Source organism: Wyeomyia smithii, chromosome 3 (genome assembly GCF_029784165.1).
Source record: "Wyeomyia smithii strain HCP4-BCI-WySm-NY-G18 chromosome 3, ASM2978416v1, whole genome shotgun sequence".
NCBI lineage: Eukaryota > Metazoa > Arthropoda > Insecta > Diptera > Culicidae > Wyeomyia > Wyeomyia smithii.
The window spans coordinates 211,079,515-211,097,263 of NC_073696.1; the positions used below are offsets into that span (position 1 = coordinate 211,079,515).

General features: G+C 41.2%; 1 protein-coding gene across 2 annotated transcripts; it reads left to right on the forward strand.

Annotated features, from left to right (window-relative positions):
* The first annotated feature begins 14,297 nt into the window (after positions 1-14,297).
* On the forward strand, positions 14,298-16,604 carry LOC129731940 (leucine-rich repeat-containing G-protein coupled receptor 4-like). Of its 2 annotated transcripts, XM_055692338.1 has the most exons (3): positions 14,298-14,605; positions 14,675-16,420; positions 16,487-16,604. In XM_055692338.1, the coding sequence occupies exons 1-2, from the start codon at positions 14,595-14,597 to the stop codon at positions 16,377-16,379; spliced, it is 1,716 nt and encodes a 571-aa protein (XP_055548313.1). In that variant the 5' UTR covers positions 14,298-14,594; the 3' UTR covers positions 16,380-16,420; positions 16,487-16,604. The 2 variants fall into 2 exon arrangements, with proteins under 2 accessions (XP_055548313.1, XP_055548312.1); XM_055692337.1 differs by having other exon boundaries at positions 14,675-16,604.
* The last annotated feature ends 1,145 nt before the right edge of the window (positions 16,605-17,749 follow it).

Genomic DNA, 17,749 nt, shown 5'->3' on the forward strand with positions numbered 1-17,749 from the left:
AAAATTCGGCTTTTCGTGATTCGGCCGATCGGAATTTCGGCCTTTCGTTAGTATTGATATAATTCGGCCGTTTGAAATTCGGCCGTTTGAGACTCGGCCGTTTGTGTTTCGGCCGTTTGGAGCTTCTGATGGCACCAATCGGCAAAAATATCTAGCTGTCGTTGAAGGAAGTGGCAGTCTTCAATTGTGTGAACTTGAAGATAGAGTTTGAGATCATCCGCGTAAGACAACCGTGGTCCTTTAATACCTAGGTTCACGTCATTAAAATAGAGCAGGAAGATAAGTGGTCCTAGGTGACTTCCCTGCGGTATTCCAGACGTAGCGTCAAAATAAGAGGATTGGCAATCCCCAATCGCAACGGTTAGACGGCGACCGGTAAGGTACGATTGGAACCATAGTAACAGATTCCCGTTGATTCCAAGATTGTCAAGTTTTGCGACGGCTATGCGATGGTTCAGTTTATCGAAGGCAGCTGTCAAGTCAGTGTAAATGACATCCGTCTGAGCACGTTTCACCACTGTCACTGATGTACGAAGTGAGACAAAGCGAATTAGTAGCGGTGGAGTGACCGGCTGTGAATCCATGTTGGTCAGTGCTTATGAAAGCTTTACAGTGAGCGAGCAAAGGCTCCATGATGACAAGCTCGAACAGTTTTGCGATAGCACAGAGTGAGGTGATGCCACGTTAATTGCTCACATCGCACAGGGGTCTGGAACTGCATAAAGTCGGAAAAAAGTCAATTTTTTAACTTAATGCATCTAGCAAGCCCTATTCGGGAATCATTCCTTCAAAGTTTAGGCTAGTGGAAAATCATCAGAATTTCGGGATTATTAATGTTGTCATACATTTAACTCAGTTTTTACGTTGTTTACTCAGGTGATTTATTACAGAATGCAGAAGTAGTAATGAATGTTACAATAGTGTCAAATTGATTATATGGCCCTACTATAGCATTCTTACAACTTCAGTTATCCTTTTTTAGGGTTGTTTCAAGAGAACAACCCTAAAGGGTTCTCCACAAAATAAGTATGAAAAAATACTTGGCACTCCAACTTTGTGTAGAGTTTTAAAGGGTATCCCCGCCGATACCCGCACTCATTCAAAGACTATAATGTTCCCTCGTGTTCATAGAAACAGGAACTAAACAGTTTTCTGGGCAATTTTCGCCGAAACGTTTACAATATTAAAAAAACAAAAACGAGCGTGCGACACGCAAGCGGACATTTTTTAGCAAGCAATGTGAGCTTAGCACGCCACTCATGAAATTAAAACTCAAACTACCTCAATGTTGATGCCGTAACGCATACCTTAACTTTGTTTAATATACCTGGATCGTGAAGTTCGAGATTTTCCGGGGTTTTCTTCTTCAACATGCTATAAGTAGCCGTACATCAAGTTTTTTGAGATTATTTGCTAAATTTCTCAAAAAATACATCAGGTACTAACTTCATATCCAAGAAAGAGTTTCTCAAAATACTATTCTCTACAAACTTTCTTTAGACATTATCCTTCTATTTTGCTTCCTTGAGAAGTTAGTGACAGCGCCGCCCTAGCGGTGAAATTTCGAACTACATAGCCATTACCAAAAGTTGACCAATGGTTTCACGATCAACTTTCGAGAAGACATTGTTCATCTAGGAGGCAACCGTGAGAAGTTATTAATTTCGCCCTGATTTCAGTCCTTTCCGACCACTGTGCATCGTGTTTGTTTCCCTTCTTGTGTACTGGAAACATGTAAGCCAATTTCCAGCAGGACGGGAAAATACCGGAAGTGACAGATAGCTGGAAGACATGCTGAAGCGGAGAAACCAGGTTAGGAATCTGCGTTTTTAGAAACTTCGACGGAATCCCGTCAGGACCCGGGCTTAGGGATGATTTGAGTTTGCTGCAGGCTCTGGAAATCATTGTCGCGTCTAAATGAATGGTGCTCAAAGCTTGACCTGATCGTGGGGTATTACTGGCGGCACGTTCAACGTGATGATCGCTATGTGTCTCATCAGTGAACACACCGGCGAATTTCTTTGAGAAAAGCTGACAGATGTGTTGCGAGGTGGTTGCCTCCTTACCGTTAAATGTCATAGAGGATGGTATTCCTCCTTCATGTCGCTGTTGATTCACGAACTTCAAAAACTGCTTGGGATGAGACTTAAGCTTCCTCTTTAGATCTTGTTGATAACGAAGAAAGCATCGTTTCGCAACACTTTTGTATGTGTGGTTGATTCTCACATAATAGCGTTTTAGGGACAGTGAACGGTGCTTAGTGAATTTATTCAAGGCAGCTCTCTTCTCAGATTTCAGCTGTCGAAGTTCTCTCGTTAGACACGGCTGTCGGGGCGCAGGATGTTGGATCTTCTTTGGAACGTATCGGTCGATGGCATAGGACAATACGTTGGAGAGAGTTTGAGCGGCGTCTTCGGCATTGACGGAGTCTAGAATAGAGTTCCAGTCGAGCTTGGAGAAAAAGTCAGCGATACTCTGGTGGTCGGCATTGCGGAAGTCGTAAGATACGGTAGCGGATGCAGTGTCAAGATCGCGTTTCAGACCGGTATTAATGGTTACTAATAAAGGTGGGTGGTGGGGGACTATTTTTATTAATGAAGCAGGGGCTTCGCACAAATATGGGGCCGTATCCTGAGCGCTCACAAAGCAGAGGTCTAAGATGTGGTTGTTTGGTTAGTAATATGGTTGATTTGAGTGAGTGTGGCTGAGCTATAACAATCCAAAAGTAAGGCAGCGTTTGGATGGATACTCGAGTGATCCAAGTCCGGAAAGAAAAACCCGTCTCGATATTCTCTCCATGAAATCCGAGGAAGATTGAAATCGCCGAACACCATAACTTCGTCTGTTGCTTTTGCGGTTTCCAGTACTGAGAAGACTGGGGTTGACTCTTAATAAAAGCAGCGAAGAAAATCAAGAAAAATGAACAACTTGCTGCGTTTTATGACCTGAATGGAATTTTTTATTTCACCGTAAATGTCCGGGAACCGGAAAGCATTACCCAGTCCGTTCCGAAGTCCGGATGACTCCGTTCCGGTCCGGTCCGAAAAATATTCGGACTTTGAAGGTTCCGGTCCGATCGGACTTCGGACCGGACCGGACCGGACCCTACCCGGTCCGATGTCGAACACTACACCCTGCTGAAGTAAGACGTAAGAAGTAAGACGTGGCACTGTCCGAGTAGATATCATTTAAAGAACATTGGTCGGGTTCAGGATGATATCTGTCGCTTTTGTGATATGGAAAGCGAGACATCGGAACATCTGCTGTGCAGTTGTGGTGCATTATTTAAACGCAGATCAAGGTTTCTTGGCAGTTGCTGTTTACAGCCCAAAGAGATTTGGTCTTTGAATCCTGGGAAGGTGATTGGCTTCATAAACCATATTTTACCTGACTGGGAGCGTGTCGGTGCAGGTACCTGATCACTCAACAATAGTGGTCATTGTATTTTGCAAGGGGACACGTATAGCAATTGCCTGGGATATATTACAAAAGATCACATTAATGGACAACGTAATTCTGATTCCCTAACAAAAAAAGACGTGTTCTGCGTCAAAAATGAGCGAAGAAGCTTCGCTGTTGTTTAGGAAAATAGAGTTTTGAGCAAATATTTAAAATAGTGTAATAGTATAGCATATATATTAGTCCAAAAAAAATATTTTGTTAAAAATATCTAGTACCAAATATAGGAAATATTTGCTTCGTTTAATGCCTCACTCTTCAACAAACTGAAAACATTGGACACTCCAGGTTCTATTAATATATAGCAAGAACTGAAATCGGTGATTGACAAGTATTCTAGAAATCTAACACCAGCGGTGACAAATCTTTAACAAATACTCAAAAAATGTTTATAAATATGTATGGTGAATTGACCGAAGTTCGTCTAAAGGCGGGCTTGGGCACTAGAGGGTTCAACACAGTTATTTGGGCTTAACGGAAATTTGTCAGAGGATCTGAAGCGATTGTTTGCAGAAATGGAAACCCTGAAATCCACTTTTATGCAAGATTTGCAACAAAAATCGATCTTGAACTTCTGATGTAAACTTGAATAAGTTTTGTTTTTCAATTCGTTATTCATGCGAATTGATATTGAAATCATAAACGAATTTTTGATACCTTTGATTAATAAACTTTATTGGAATTCTCATTCTTGCTGAGAATTCTTTTTTCATTCCCGGTTCCCGAGAATTCCCGGAAAATGAGATTTTTCATTCCCGTGTTTCGGGAAACCAGTTTCCGGAAATATTGCAAACTCTACTAGACTCGTAGAGAACCGGTATTCGTTTTTTTTTTATTTTATTTTTTTTTTCTTAGTGTAGGGTAAAGCGGGACTAGTTGGTCACGGGGTAATCTGGTCTATGGGGATATCTTCAAATCTTCGCATAAAAAAATCATGCTATATGGGTGATATGTAGCAGATAACCAAAGAAACTAGATGACGAAATGAAGTGCAGTTTTAATTAGAACGTATAATGAATACAGATTAGTGCTTGGTTTCCAAGATGAAACTTTTTGTCTAAGTACAGCTAGCTATTTTTGACTGTTTTCTAGAAACTAGAATTCAAATTGTGCCTGTAGTCGGATTCAAGCATCTGGTCATCATCCCCCTTCCGCAAATCCTTATATTGTATAATATTTAGTTACTCTAGATTGTAAAAAAAAAAATTCAGTAGAAATTATCAAGATGTAATTTTTTTCTCAAATTTGAAGTGTTTGTGCAAATATATTTCAACAAATAATAATGTTTGAATGAAGAAGGCTAGGCCTCTAAGGTCGCTAGGTGGATTAATTTATGTTTTTATAAAAGCTATCGATTAAACATAACATACTCATGCAAAACATTTTTACCAAAAAAGTCCAACTAGCCCCGCTCTACCCCACTAGCAAAGATTTGAAAATCCAATAAACCATTTTACGAGACATTCTGAAACACAATTCATGAATTGAATGAAATTTTGACACTTAGCACTGAACCGCTGATATAACGCACGTAAAAGCAACATCAACTTGTCAGTTCGTAAAATGGTCTATACAGCTACTTTACCGCCCTGTTGGTAAGGGTTCTAAAGTGTCAATAATGTCCAAAATGTAGAAACATAAAAAATGTAAAAAACCTAAATTAATCCACCTAGCGGTCAGACCCAGCCTTTCTCATTCAAACTTTTATTTGTAAAAATAGATTTACATGAACGCTTCCATCCAATAAATGTATATTCACTCTTAAAAAATATTGATGTTGTAATCTATACATATAAAAATGCAATCCGGTCTGTCTGTCTGTCTCATCCATATAGGCTCGAAAATTACCGAACCGATCGGCGTGAAAATTTGTATGTAGGGGTTTTTGGTGCCGATAAAGGTTCCCATGATAATTTGAGACCCCTCCCTTTTCTGGAAGGGAGGGGTCCCATACAAATGAAACATAAATTTCTGCACAGCTCAAGAACAAACCAAGCAAATGAAACCGAATTTGGCATGTAAATGTTTTAAGGGGTAAAAAATATGTCCATAATGTTTTGACACCCCTCCTTTTTTTGGAAGGGAGGGATGCCATACAAATGAAACACAAATTTCCGCACATCTCGAGAGCTAACCAACTAAATGGAACCAAATTTGGCAGGTGATATTTTAGTGGGAAAAAATATGTTCCATAATCCACCTTAGGCAACATTTTGGATTTTTTTTTTGTTCATCTATAATTTATTTGACACGGCACAAATACAATTTAATGTTTAACGGCGCCAATTATATCTGGTAGCTTACTTTCTAAAGTATCTTAATAACTAAAAGCAAATTTTTATCCTCGCTGCCGACTACGAGCTGAAACTAAATGTAACCTAAAGCTATAATATTTTGCATTAAAAACACTGGTTTACTGTATGATGGTTTTCATTGCCATAGGTAAGCACATGTTCCGCTGCTGGGCCAAGATATTACGGACTGGCATATTGGGTTGTCTCCCTCGGGCCTTGAGAGTATCGTGCGGGTCTGATTGCTGTTTCCGGATCCGGGGTCTTAACGTGTTCTTGTCGTTAGGCTGGATGCAGGCGAAAGGGGGTAGGACTAAACTGGGGCGTGGATGGATTTCAGGAAAACGTATACAAGGGACATGTAGGATAGGTCACGGCTCGCCAAGACCTCACGAACAGGAACAGCCGACTGCCTACCTTCGGCATGACCAAACAACGTGCTCTATGTCGTGATAACCTTCACCACAGGCACAGATACCACTTTCCCCGAGCCCAACACGGCGGAGATGCGCGTCAAATCTATAGTGATTGGACATAAGCCGGGACATCACGAAAATGAAATCCCGACCTACATCAAACCCCTTGAACCACGGGTTCGTCGACACCTTGGGGATTATGGAATGTAACCACCTTCCCAGTTCCCCTCTGGACCAAGCATTTTGCCAACTGATGATCGTATTCTGACGTACAAATGAGAAAAATTCATTAAAGGCAATTGGTCTTTCGTAAATTCCACCGTTTGTTGCGCCCACCTTAGCCAAAGAGTCCGCTTTCTCATTACCCGGTATCGAGCAGTGAGAAGGGACCCACGCTAAGGTAATCTGAGTAGATTTTTCGGATAAAGCACTCAGATGTTCCCGTATTTTCCCCAGGAAATACGGAGAGTGCTTAACATCTTTCATCGATCGGAGAGCCTCAATGGAACTGAGACTGTCCGTAAAGATGAAATAATGGTCCGTGGGCATTTTTTCGATAATCCCTAGGGTGTACTGACTAGGGAGACGGTTAAATTGTTATTGAAAATACCGAAGCCAGTGGACCCATCAAGAAGTGATCCGTCAGTGTAGAACATATTGTCGCAGTTGATGTTTCGATATTTATTGGAAAAAAATTTGGGGATCTGCTGCACGCGTAAATGATCCGGGATTCCACGAGTTTCTTCTATCATGGATGTATCGAAAAAAACAGTAGAATCAGAAGTATTTGATAAGTCGACACGATTTGGAATATTCGAAGAAGGGTTAATATTATGGGACATGTGATTGAAATACAATGTCATAAAACGGGTTTGAGAATTAAGTTCGATTAACCTTTCGAAATTTTCAAACACAGGACGGTTCAAGACCTCACATTTGATAAGAATGCGAGAAGACAGGCTCCAGAAGCGGTTTTTCAATGGTAGTACTCCAGCTAAGACCTCCAAACTCATCGTATGGGTCGACTGCATGCAACCCAAGGCGATACGCAAACAACGACATTGTATTCGCTCCAGTTTGATCAAATGTGTGTTTGCTGCGGAGCGGAAGCAGAAACACCCGTACTCAATGACAGATAGTATCGTTGTTTGGTAAAGCCTTATAAGGTCTCCTGGATGGGCTCCCCACCATTGTCCGGTTATTGTACGAAGAAAATTCACTCTTTGTTGACATTTTTTCATCAGATACCTAACGTGACAACCCCAGGTGCCTTAAGAGTCGAGCCAGACACCAAGATATTTGTGTACCAAAACCTGAGAAATCGTTTTACCCATTAATTGTGTTTGAAGCTGAGCAGGTTCATGCTTCCTAGAAAAAACTACTATCTCAGTCTTCTCCGGAGAGAATTCGATACCTAGCTGTAAAGCCCAAGCAGACAAATTGTCCAAGGTATCTTGCAATGGTCCTTGCAAATCGGCAGCGTTGGCTCCTGTAACAGAGATTACACTGTCGTCTGCAAGTTGTCTTATCGTGCATGAATTTGCCAGACATTCGTCGATGTCATTTACATAAAAGTTGTAAAGAAGGGGGCTTAAACATGAGCCCTGGGGAAGACCCATGTAGCTGATGCGAAAAGTTGCCAAATCGCCGTGCGTAAAATACATGTGCTTTTCGGACAGCAAATTGTGCAAAAAATTGTTCAAAATTGGAGAAAATCCTTGTCGGTGAAGTTTACCCGAAAGAATGTCAATAGAAACGGAATCAAAAGCCCCCTTAATGTCCAAGAACGCAGACGCCATTTGTTCTTTGCGAGCATACGCCAGCTGAATATCTGTTGAAAGCCACGCAAGACAATCATTCGTCCCTTTGGCACGGCGGAAGCCAAATTGAGTATCTGATAGTAGACCATTTGATTCGATCCAGTGGTCCAAACGACGGAGTATCATTTTTTCCATCAATTTCCGGATACAGGATAGCATTGCAATCGGCCTATAAGAGTTGTGATCAGAAGCTGGTTTCCCTGGTTTTTGGATGGCGATCACATTCACTTGCCTCCAATCCTGCGGTACAATGTTTTGCTCCAGGAACTTATTGAACAAGTTCAACAAGCGCCTCTTGGCATTGCCGGGTAGATTCTTCAACAAGTTGAATTTGATTCTATCCAACCCAGGTGCGTTATTGTTACAGGACAGGAGGGCAACTGAAAATTCTGCCATCGTAAAAGGTGATTCTATCGCGTCGTGACCCGGAGACGTATCGCGAACAAAGTTTTGCGCAGGAACAGAGTCCGGACATACTTTCCTGGCAAAATCAAATATCCACCGACTTGAAGACTCCTCGCTTCCGTCGACCGTTACGCGATTCCGCATTCTTCGGGCTGTGTTCCAAAGAGTGCTCATCGATGTCTCCCTCGACGTCTCGTTCACGAACCGACGCCAATATCTGCGTTTCTTTGCTTTAGCCAGGCTTTTAAGCTTGGTATTAAGCTCCGAATACCGTATATAGTCGTCGGGTATACCTCCCTTCTGGAAGGCCAAAAACGCGTCGGATCTTTGCGTGTAGACATCGGAGCACTCTTTGTCCCACCACGGAGTTGGAGGCCGCTCTTTGATCGTTACGCCGGGATATTTCTTCGTTTGGGCTTGCAACGCGGCGTCGAGGATTAAGCCCGCGAGGAGGTTGTATTCTTCAAGTGGTGGGTGATGTTGAATCGACTCGACCGCTTTTGAAATCATTTCCTCGTATAACTTCCAATCGACATTCCGTGTGAGGTCATACGGAATGTCAATTGGTCGCATGCGAGTTGAACCGTTAGTAATTGAAATAAGAATAGGCAGATGGTCGCTACCGTGAGGATCGAGGATTACCTTCCATGTGCAATCCAACCGTAGCGACGTCGATCATAAGGATAGATCCAAAGCGCTTGGGCGCGCTGGAGGTTTCGGGATACGTGTCATTTCACCGTTGTTCGAAATAGTCATGTCGAAGTCATCGCAAAGGTTATAGATTAAAGAGGAGCGGCTATCATTGTAGGGGGAACCCCAAGCCACACCATGAGAGTTGAAGTCTCCCAAAATCAAACGTGGCGAGGGAAGAAGTTCTATTAAATCAAAGAGCAACCGTTGCCCAACCTGTGCTCTGGGAGGAATATATATTGAGGCAATACAAAGCTCTTTACCTTGTATTGTCATTTGACATGCGACAACTTCGATGCCTGGAATCGAGGGGAGGTTAATACGATAGAAAGAATAGCACTTTTTAATCCCTAAAAGTAATCCTCCATATGGGGTGTCTCGATCAAGGCGAATAATATTAAAATCACAAAGGGAAAATGCATCGCATTTGTTTCTATTTATTAAAACTTTAAATGAATCCATTTTTGGTAAAATACTTCTACAATTCCACTGTAAGACAGAGATAGAATCCTTCGCAGATGAATTAGGCATCGAAGGATACAATCGCTGCAAGGAGGGGCCATTGGGCAGTCAACTGCTTCAAAATGATCTAACTGTTAGGAGGAATGCTGTAAGAAAAATTTTAATTGGATCGGGTACATTGAAAGTTTCAAAAATCCAGTCCACAATGTCAGAAAATTTCACTAATCCAGAGTTTGTTTCATCAACTGGGAGTGCAAAAGGAACAACTGGGGTTTTAGTTGTTCCTAGCAGTGCTGGGAACTCCTTCTGGAACTTTAAATTTGCAAGCCCAGGAGGAGTTTGCTTCGGTTTTTCCGCAGCACTGTTTGGTTTGTTTGTAACTTTCATTTCACTTTGGGAAATCTTAGGACCTTTTCGGGGAAGTTTAGGAGAGGAAATATTTTTCCTCTTTCTAGACGCCCCAGGATTGGCATAAGTTGTTCCCGCTGGTGAATCGTCAGAATCGGTTTCATCAGAGGACAACAGATCAAAGGGGTTCGATGTTATGGTAGAAGTGGTCACGGTCTTCTTCAGCATCTCAGCGTAAGATCGCTTTGAACGCTCCTTAAGTGACCGCTTGACATTATCTCTGCGCTGCATGTACACCGGGCATGTGGCGAGCTCATGCTGATTTTCCCCGCAGTGAATACATTTTTCAGCATTTACACTGCAAGAATCGTCCGCATGAGTTTCTCCACACTTGCTACATCGTGCCTTATTGCAGCAGTAGGCGGCTGTGGGGCCTAGCTGCTTGCAATTGGTGCAATTCATAACACGGGGTACATACAATCGCACAGGCAGACGAACCCGATCGATCGAGACGTGGCTAGGGAGAGCAGATCCGGCAAACGTAACACGAAACGAGTCTGACGGAGTGTACACTTTTGTGACGTTGACAAGAGACACAGACCGCAATTGCTTGCAATCTATGATATTTACTTTTACGTCGTGACACAAAGCATTTTTGAAGCAGCCAAAACCGCTTGCCAAGATACACTCGACCGACAGACTCGAATCGGTTATGACACCGTCGATCTCCACGTCTCGTGCGGGTATATAAACGCGATACTCGCGTGTGAAAAGCTCGGAGCGAGCAATAGCGTTGGCCTGTTCCAGGTCGCTGACCACGACACGGAGCTTGTTGGGTCTGACCTTGGAGATTTCGGTCACGGCCTTGTACCCCTCCGTCAGGTCTTTCGAAATCTGCAGGATGTTTAACGGTTTCGATTTCGGTCCTGCTTTTGGCCGAAAGAAAACAGTAAAGCTGCCCTGAGATCCGTCCGGGTAAAGCCTGGGGCGAGGGGGGACTGGAGAATTAACAGAGGAAGGGTTGGCAGGAGGGACAGGGTCGGAGGGGTTCGGGGATGGTGGCACGGGAGGCGAGGGATCTACATCCATCGCGCTAAATCTAGCGTACTAGCGCCGACAGAACACGTACCTCTTTACTTCTCCTTTCAGCAGGGTTTAGTTGTCCGAACGGTCGAAGCTGCAGCCGTTACAGCCAGCAGCACCAATACAGCAGCTCCAAACAGCCACCAGCAGCGAGCCGGGTGTGTGATCACTCAGCACAGCGACACAACTCGCTGTCAACTGTTGGCTTCTTCTTTTTCCTCCTTTGTGTTGAGATTCTCGTCCACTGCTGTAGCACAAATCACTTAGCAGCCAAATCGGCTTACGCACCAGCAAACAGCCACGATGCGAAACAGTTGCACAAAGGCGGGCGACCTTGAACCTTCACTCGACCAGGCGAACAATGCCAACACTTGCTCGCGCGTCTTTTGTTTTATATTCTATCGGAGCGATCACCAAACACATCCGATACTGATGCGTGACATTTTGGATTATAAGATAGCAACTTCCTGTTTCTGGAAATCAGCCTAAAATGGACGATTCCCATTAACTATGAGTATCTCCGGAACCAGAGAGATGCACAGAAGCTAAAAATTGATCACAGACACAATCTTGAATTTTAAGATGGTGACTTCCGGTGTCTGGCAAACAGCCGGAAATGACCAAATACCATTCATTCAATGTTTTCGGAACCAGAATTACGCCCAGATGACAGAAATTGATTTCACAGGCAATTTTAAAGTTCAAAATGACGACTTTTGGTTTCTGAAAAACAGCCCAAAGTGACCAAATACCACCCAATATGAGTATCTCCGGAGCCAGAATGTTGCAAGAACACCACTATGAACTGTAGGATGGTAACTTCTGGTTTCTGGAAAACAACCAAAAATGGCCGATTTCCGTCTGACATGAGTATCTCTGGATCTAGAATGATACACAGCAGCTGAAATCGACCACACATCCCATTTTGGATTCTAGGTTGGCGATTTCCGGTTCCTGGGAAACAGCCGAAAATGATCGAATAACACCCAATATGGGTGTTTCTTCTACCAGAATGACGCTCAGAGGCTAGACATTATCTCAAATACCATTTTGAAATCCAAGATGGCGACTTCCGGTTTGTGAAAAACAGCCTAAAATAACCAAATACCATCCAATATGAGTATATCTGGAACTAGAATGATGCAATGAGCTAACAATTGACATCAGGCACCATTTTGAATTGTTAAATGGCAACTTTTAGGAAACAGTCGAAAATGACCGAATAATACTCAATATGAATATTTCCGTAATCGAGATGATGCATAGAAACCAAACATTGGCCCTGGACACCATTTTGAATTTAAAGATGACCACTTTTAGTTTCTGGAAAACAACCAAAATAACTAAATACCTCCCAATATGGGTATTTCCGGTGTCAGATTGATGCCAGAAAATCTGCTAAAAATGACCGAATACCACCCAATATGAATATATTCAGACTTAAGGCGATGTACAGAAGCCAAAAGTTGAGGATATTGTCATTTCGATAAAACCAATCATTTCAAACGATTTGTTATTTGACTTTGATCTTATCCTATGGCCGGTTCGTCGTGCATTTGCAGTCTTTTAACACATCGCAAGGAATCAATTAAATTGGAACGTTTGTTTAAATTATGTTGAGGCCACATATATCGATCAAAGCAGGTATAGTTTTACATAGTCTTTGAATTTCTTCGCTTTCCATAACTTTTGAGCATATCAAATTGTTATGAAGTTTGTTATTTGTAAGTTCAAGAGATGACTCGTTCGTATGACACTAGCTATGTTCAAATAAGTCATGTAATCTTTGAGATAATAGACTTCCGTTGTTTTATTAACAATTTAATACATAACGGTTGCTTAAGTTCGATTATAATTAAATGAAATGGGAGCTTATAGGGCAGCCAAACTTTAAAACCACGTGTTCAATCATAATTCATCAGTTACCCCTTAACTAGCTCGTTCATTTTATATCGATATTGTTCAAATCGGTTGTGTAGTTTTGAGATAATGAAGTTTCGTGATTTACACATTTCGATACATTACAGACGAAGTTACAGTCCGTCTACAGTAAAATTCAATAGGGTGTTATGAGGCGACTATACATTTCATTTGACACTTATTTTGTGGAAATCGGGTCAGCCATCTTTGAGAAAAATGAGTGAGTTCAAGTAGTCTTCGGAATATGTTCCTTTTCATAGCCTGATTTCACACTTTTAAACATAACAGGCAAAGTAATAGTCCGATTGGAAAACAAATCAATAGGGTCTTATGGGGCAACTAGACCTTCCATTTGACACTGATTTTGTGAAAATCGGTCCAGCCATCTCTGAGAAACATGAGTGAGATTAAACAGTCTTCAGAACACGTTTCTTTTCATAACTTTTGAACCACAAGTTTAATCTTCATAAAATTCAAAAGTTAAGGGTTTTTAAGGTAGCCCGTTCATTTGAAATCAATTTTGTTTAAATCGGTTGTGTAGTTTTCGAGATAATGATGTTTCGTGATTTTCATATTTTGATACATAACCTCTAAACTAAAAATCCGATTACAATAAAATTTAATAGGGTCTTATGGGACAACAAGACCTTTCATTTGCAATTAATTTCATGAAAATCGGTCCAGCCATTTCTGAGAAAAGTGAGTGAGAATAAAAATCTGCACATACACACACACACACACACATACACACACACATACAGAAAATGCTCAGCTCATCGAGCTGAGTCGAGTGATATATGCCATTCGGCCCTTTGGAGCACTTTTATACTTTCGGTTTTGCAAGTGATTGCTATACCTTTCTAGGAGAAAGGCAAAACATGAAGATTTATAAAAATTCCAGAGTATCAAAAATATCGAAATTGTCAAATATGTCGAAAATGTTAAATATGTCAAGCGTCAAAAACATCGTAAATATCAAAAAATGTTCCAGCATTAAAATATACATTATAATGCTTATGATATTATTAATTATCATGGTTTCAAACTTCAATTTCTCATATATATTCATACACGAAGGTTCAATCATTTTTCTACGTTTTAGCTTGTAATGGTTTGAATAGTTTCACGCGCATCCAAAAAAAAGTTAAAATTAATAATTCCAGGTTCCACATATTGCACATCGATTTTTATATATTTCAGTCATGTTTTTTTTTTTATTTAGACCACTCTAAAATGCAGTCTCTACTGGATGGCCCGGTGAATGTTCTTTTGAAACTACTAATGTGCATGAGTATGCTTCGCAGTGGAACATCCTTATCAGTTACAGTCATAGGAAGCAAATGTGTATTTTGCTGAAGCATCATTTATTCTACTGGTACGATCAGTGCAGAGGAGGACTTGGGAGAACAATCATTAGCGCTTGTTAACAATGAGATCAAAAATGTTCGATAAAGTTAGGCCTTGATTATTAATGTTCAAGGCTAGAGAAAATTTCATGTTTCGGATTGCGAGAAAAAAATTAGCGCGATAAGCTACAATCCTGTTCTTTTCCAATCTTAGTCTCAAAGTGGGATGAAAGAAAGTGTTTATTTCTTGAAAACACGAGCGATAAGGATTTCAGGATTTACATCACGAAGAAGGTTTAAAATTAATCAGTGTTAATCGTGAGGTGGTCGGAAGCGGTTGCTTTACAAGGCAGGATGAAAATTTGGTAAGTCGTGTTATTTTACTATTCGCGCATTAGCTTTGGTAATCAATGACGTCGTTAATGTTTTTGCAGGTCTCTCACCGTTTTGGCACTGTTTTGTGCCGGTACATCAGAGGCTTATCTCTGCATGTGTTCACCAAACAGCTGCGTATTAATTCATCCAAACACGGATTTTTTCAAGCAAGCAGAGAGTTTCTGCTCAACGTTCCGAACGGCAGCCCACGACATTTCGATAATCAAGCTACTGGATTCTGAGCTTGCTCCCGAAGCATTCATAAAATTCCCGAACATGACTTCACTTGAAATTTTCCAAGGTCATCTTGCCAAATTTACCTCCGACACATTTCACGGGGCTGGAAAGCTAACGAAGTTAGTGATAAGAGGAAACGCTTTGTCTGCTCTAGAAGAGTACAGCTTCAAGGGAGCCGACAGTATGAAAGATCTGATGATTTCCGCTAATCCATTGCAAACAATTTCTGTAAACGCATTTGCTAATCTGCAACAGTTGGAAATTCTGATTTTGGCTCATGGAGAAATTGCTGCCCTGCCAGCGAACCTATTTAGAAATAATCGTGCGTTGAAGGTGATATCGTTAAACAGCAATCGAATCAAATCTATTGATGCCGAAATTTTCGATGGTCTAGATGAGTTAGCTAAGCTAGATTTAGCAGAGAACCAGTTGACAGCGTTCGATTTCAAATTCTTGAAAGCGGCGGTAGTAGTATTAAACAACAATAGCTTGGAACATTTGGCTGTCAATGAGCACTGCAACTCGGTGTACGCGAACAATAATCATATTCGAACAATAACAGTTAATGGTAACAACATCGCTAAGCTATCGTTGATAAACAATCGCATCCGTGATATCAGCAATATCACCAAGTTGACTAACCTAACCAGTTTGTCGTTGGGAAGTAATGAGCTTGCCCCTGACACCGTTTTTAGTGCTTTCGCCGCTGTAGAAGAACTCATGCTCCAATCCACCTATATTAATTTGACCCCGGATACCTTTGCAAATCTGATTAATCTAAAAATCTTGGATTTATCCTACAACAATCTTACCATGGTGGACTTCAAAATTTTTGGCTCACAGAACTCCCTACAAGTTTTAAGCTACGTTGGTAATCAAATAAAACATTTCAACTACCTCGAAGCCCGCGAGTACCTTCCACGATTGCGTGTTTTGGAGATTTGCAAGAACGGCTGGAATAATACCTATTTTGAAAACAACGTCTCGAGGATGAAAAAGTTCCAGATAAGCCCTGATATGCACGGCTTTGCGTCCCACTTTTTGTTCCGCGATGAGTTCATCAATATGTGTTCAGAGAAACTGTTTGTTGACTACAGCTACGAGGATTTCGCACCGATCGACAGCGACATCGAGGACGAAATCAACCTATCGTACACAACTACATCCACGGTGGCAACAACTACGACAGTGATGTCAACATCACCGGTCATACCATCGACCGTCGATGTTTCGTCCACGGAGAAAACCAGAGAAGATAACGAGAATCAGTCGTCGCAACAGCATCACCATATCATCGAACACAATTCGAACGCATCAGTTCCGGTTAAGGAAATCGTCCTTCTCGCACCAGAAAAATCTGCTTCCCCATTCTATGTCACGTTTCTGGTGTTGGTTTATATTCTCTCGGCAGTTGGATTGATTTCACTCGTTGCATTGGCATATCTATGGAGAAAACGGCAGCTCAATGTGCGACATCTGACAGAATTCAGTACCGAAGCATCCTCCGATGCTGTACGTTTGATGTAACGCAATTAAGTGATAAAGTACTGATAATCATTAGGTCGAAAGTGAGTCACGATTCTCAGAATCGTTCATGTTTATGATGTTGCCGAAACCCGATTCTTCTTTTTTAGAAATGGAAAAACCAAGCTTGCAGTGATAACGAAAAGTAAACACCGTTTTGAATTATCTGTAAACAAGAGTCGCAAATCATTGGAATAAAACTTTCTAGTCTGACTAGTAAAAATCAAAGGATGTTTTTAGCGAAAATCTCTTCCCCGTAATGATGATGGTGAGCTTCGACAGGTTATCAAGTCTAATTTTCAACGGCATCAACGATTAAACAGGACAGAGGCAAGCGCATTGCCTGTGTCTGATAAATGTTCAATTCACTGATAACAGCAATGTCCTACCGGTAAGTACATATTTAAGCATGCAACGTTGAAGCGGACGCAAGGAATTATTGGGGTATCGCTGAAAAAAAAATGTACTCAATTCACAGTTTTCTCAACTATGAATATTTTAGTTTTTTTTAAAACTTACTCAAAATGAATCAACTTCCGACTGTTGAAACTTTGTTCTACATTAAATTATACTTCTGCTTAAGTCAGTGAGTATGACGAGTGGTCGATTAACCGGAGTGACTTCTACAATCAGGCTTTAGACGCGCCTATGCTATTGCACTGGCTTTGTATGTGACTTTTTTCTGGCTCCGTTTTCATTACGAACCCACCGTGGCCCCATGATATCACATGTTATTTTTGGGTCATAAAAGATGACGCCTTTCGAAGGCTTGGCTATGATGTAGGCTGCTGCTACGTCAGCTGAAAATATTGTACACTGACTTGGAAAACTGAGACTGGTTTTCAGTAGAGACTGTGTTATAAAGAGATACGCAAAGAGAAAAGCAGTAAATATGGCAACCCGTTGTTAATGTTAACTTCTAAACAATTCTGGCAAGCACATTGAATTTCGCATGACTTTCCATACGCACTAGAAAAAGTAATAAAATTTCGAAACTTCGTAAGGATATATTACTTAGTTTCAAAGCTTGTTTATACAAATATTTAATTTTCAATGCATCACTCATAATATGAGCATGACGAACACATTTTTAGTTGAGGCCATAATGGCACATGATTCACAGAATTTATATTGATTGCAACACACATTCTGTACGAAAAGTAACACGCATGAGTTTGTTTTCTTTGCACACTTTGCTATTAGGGATTGCCAATCCTCTTATTTTGACGCTACGCCTGGAAAACCGCAGGGAAGTCAGTTAGGACCGCTTATCTTCCTGCTCTATTTTAATGACGTGTTCACACAATTGAAGACTGTCACTGTATGGACGTTTATCTATTCAAAAGCTCGATTATATCATTTTTGCGGAAAAA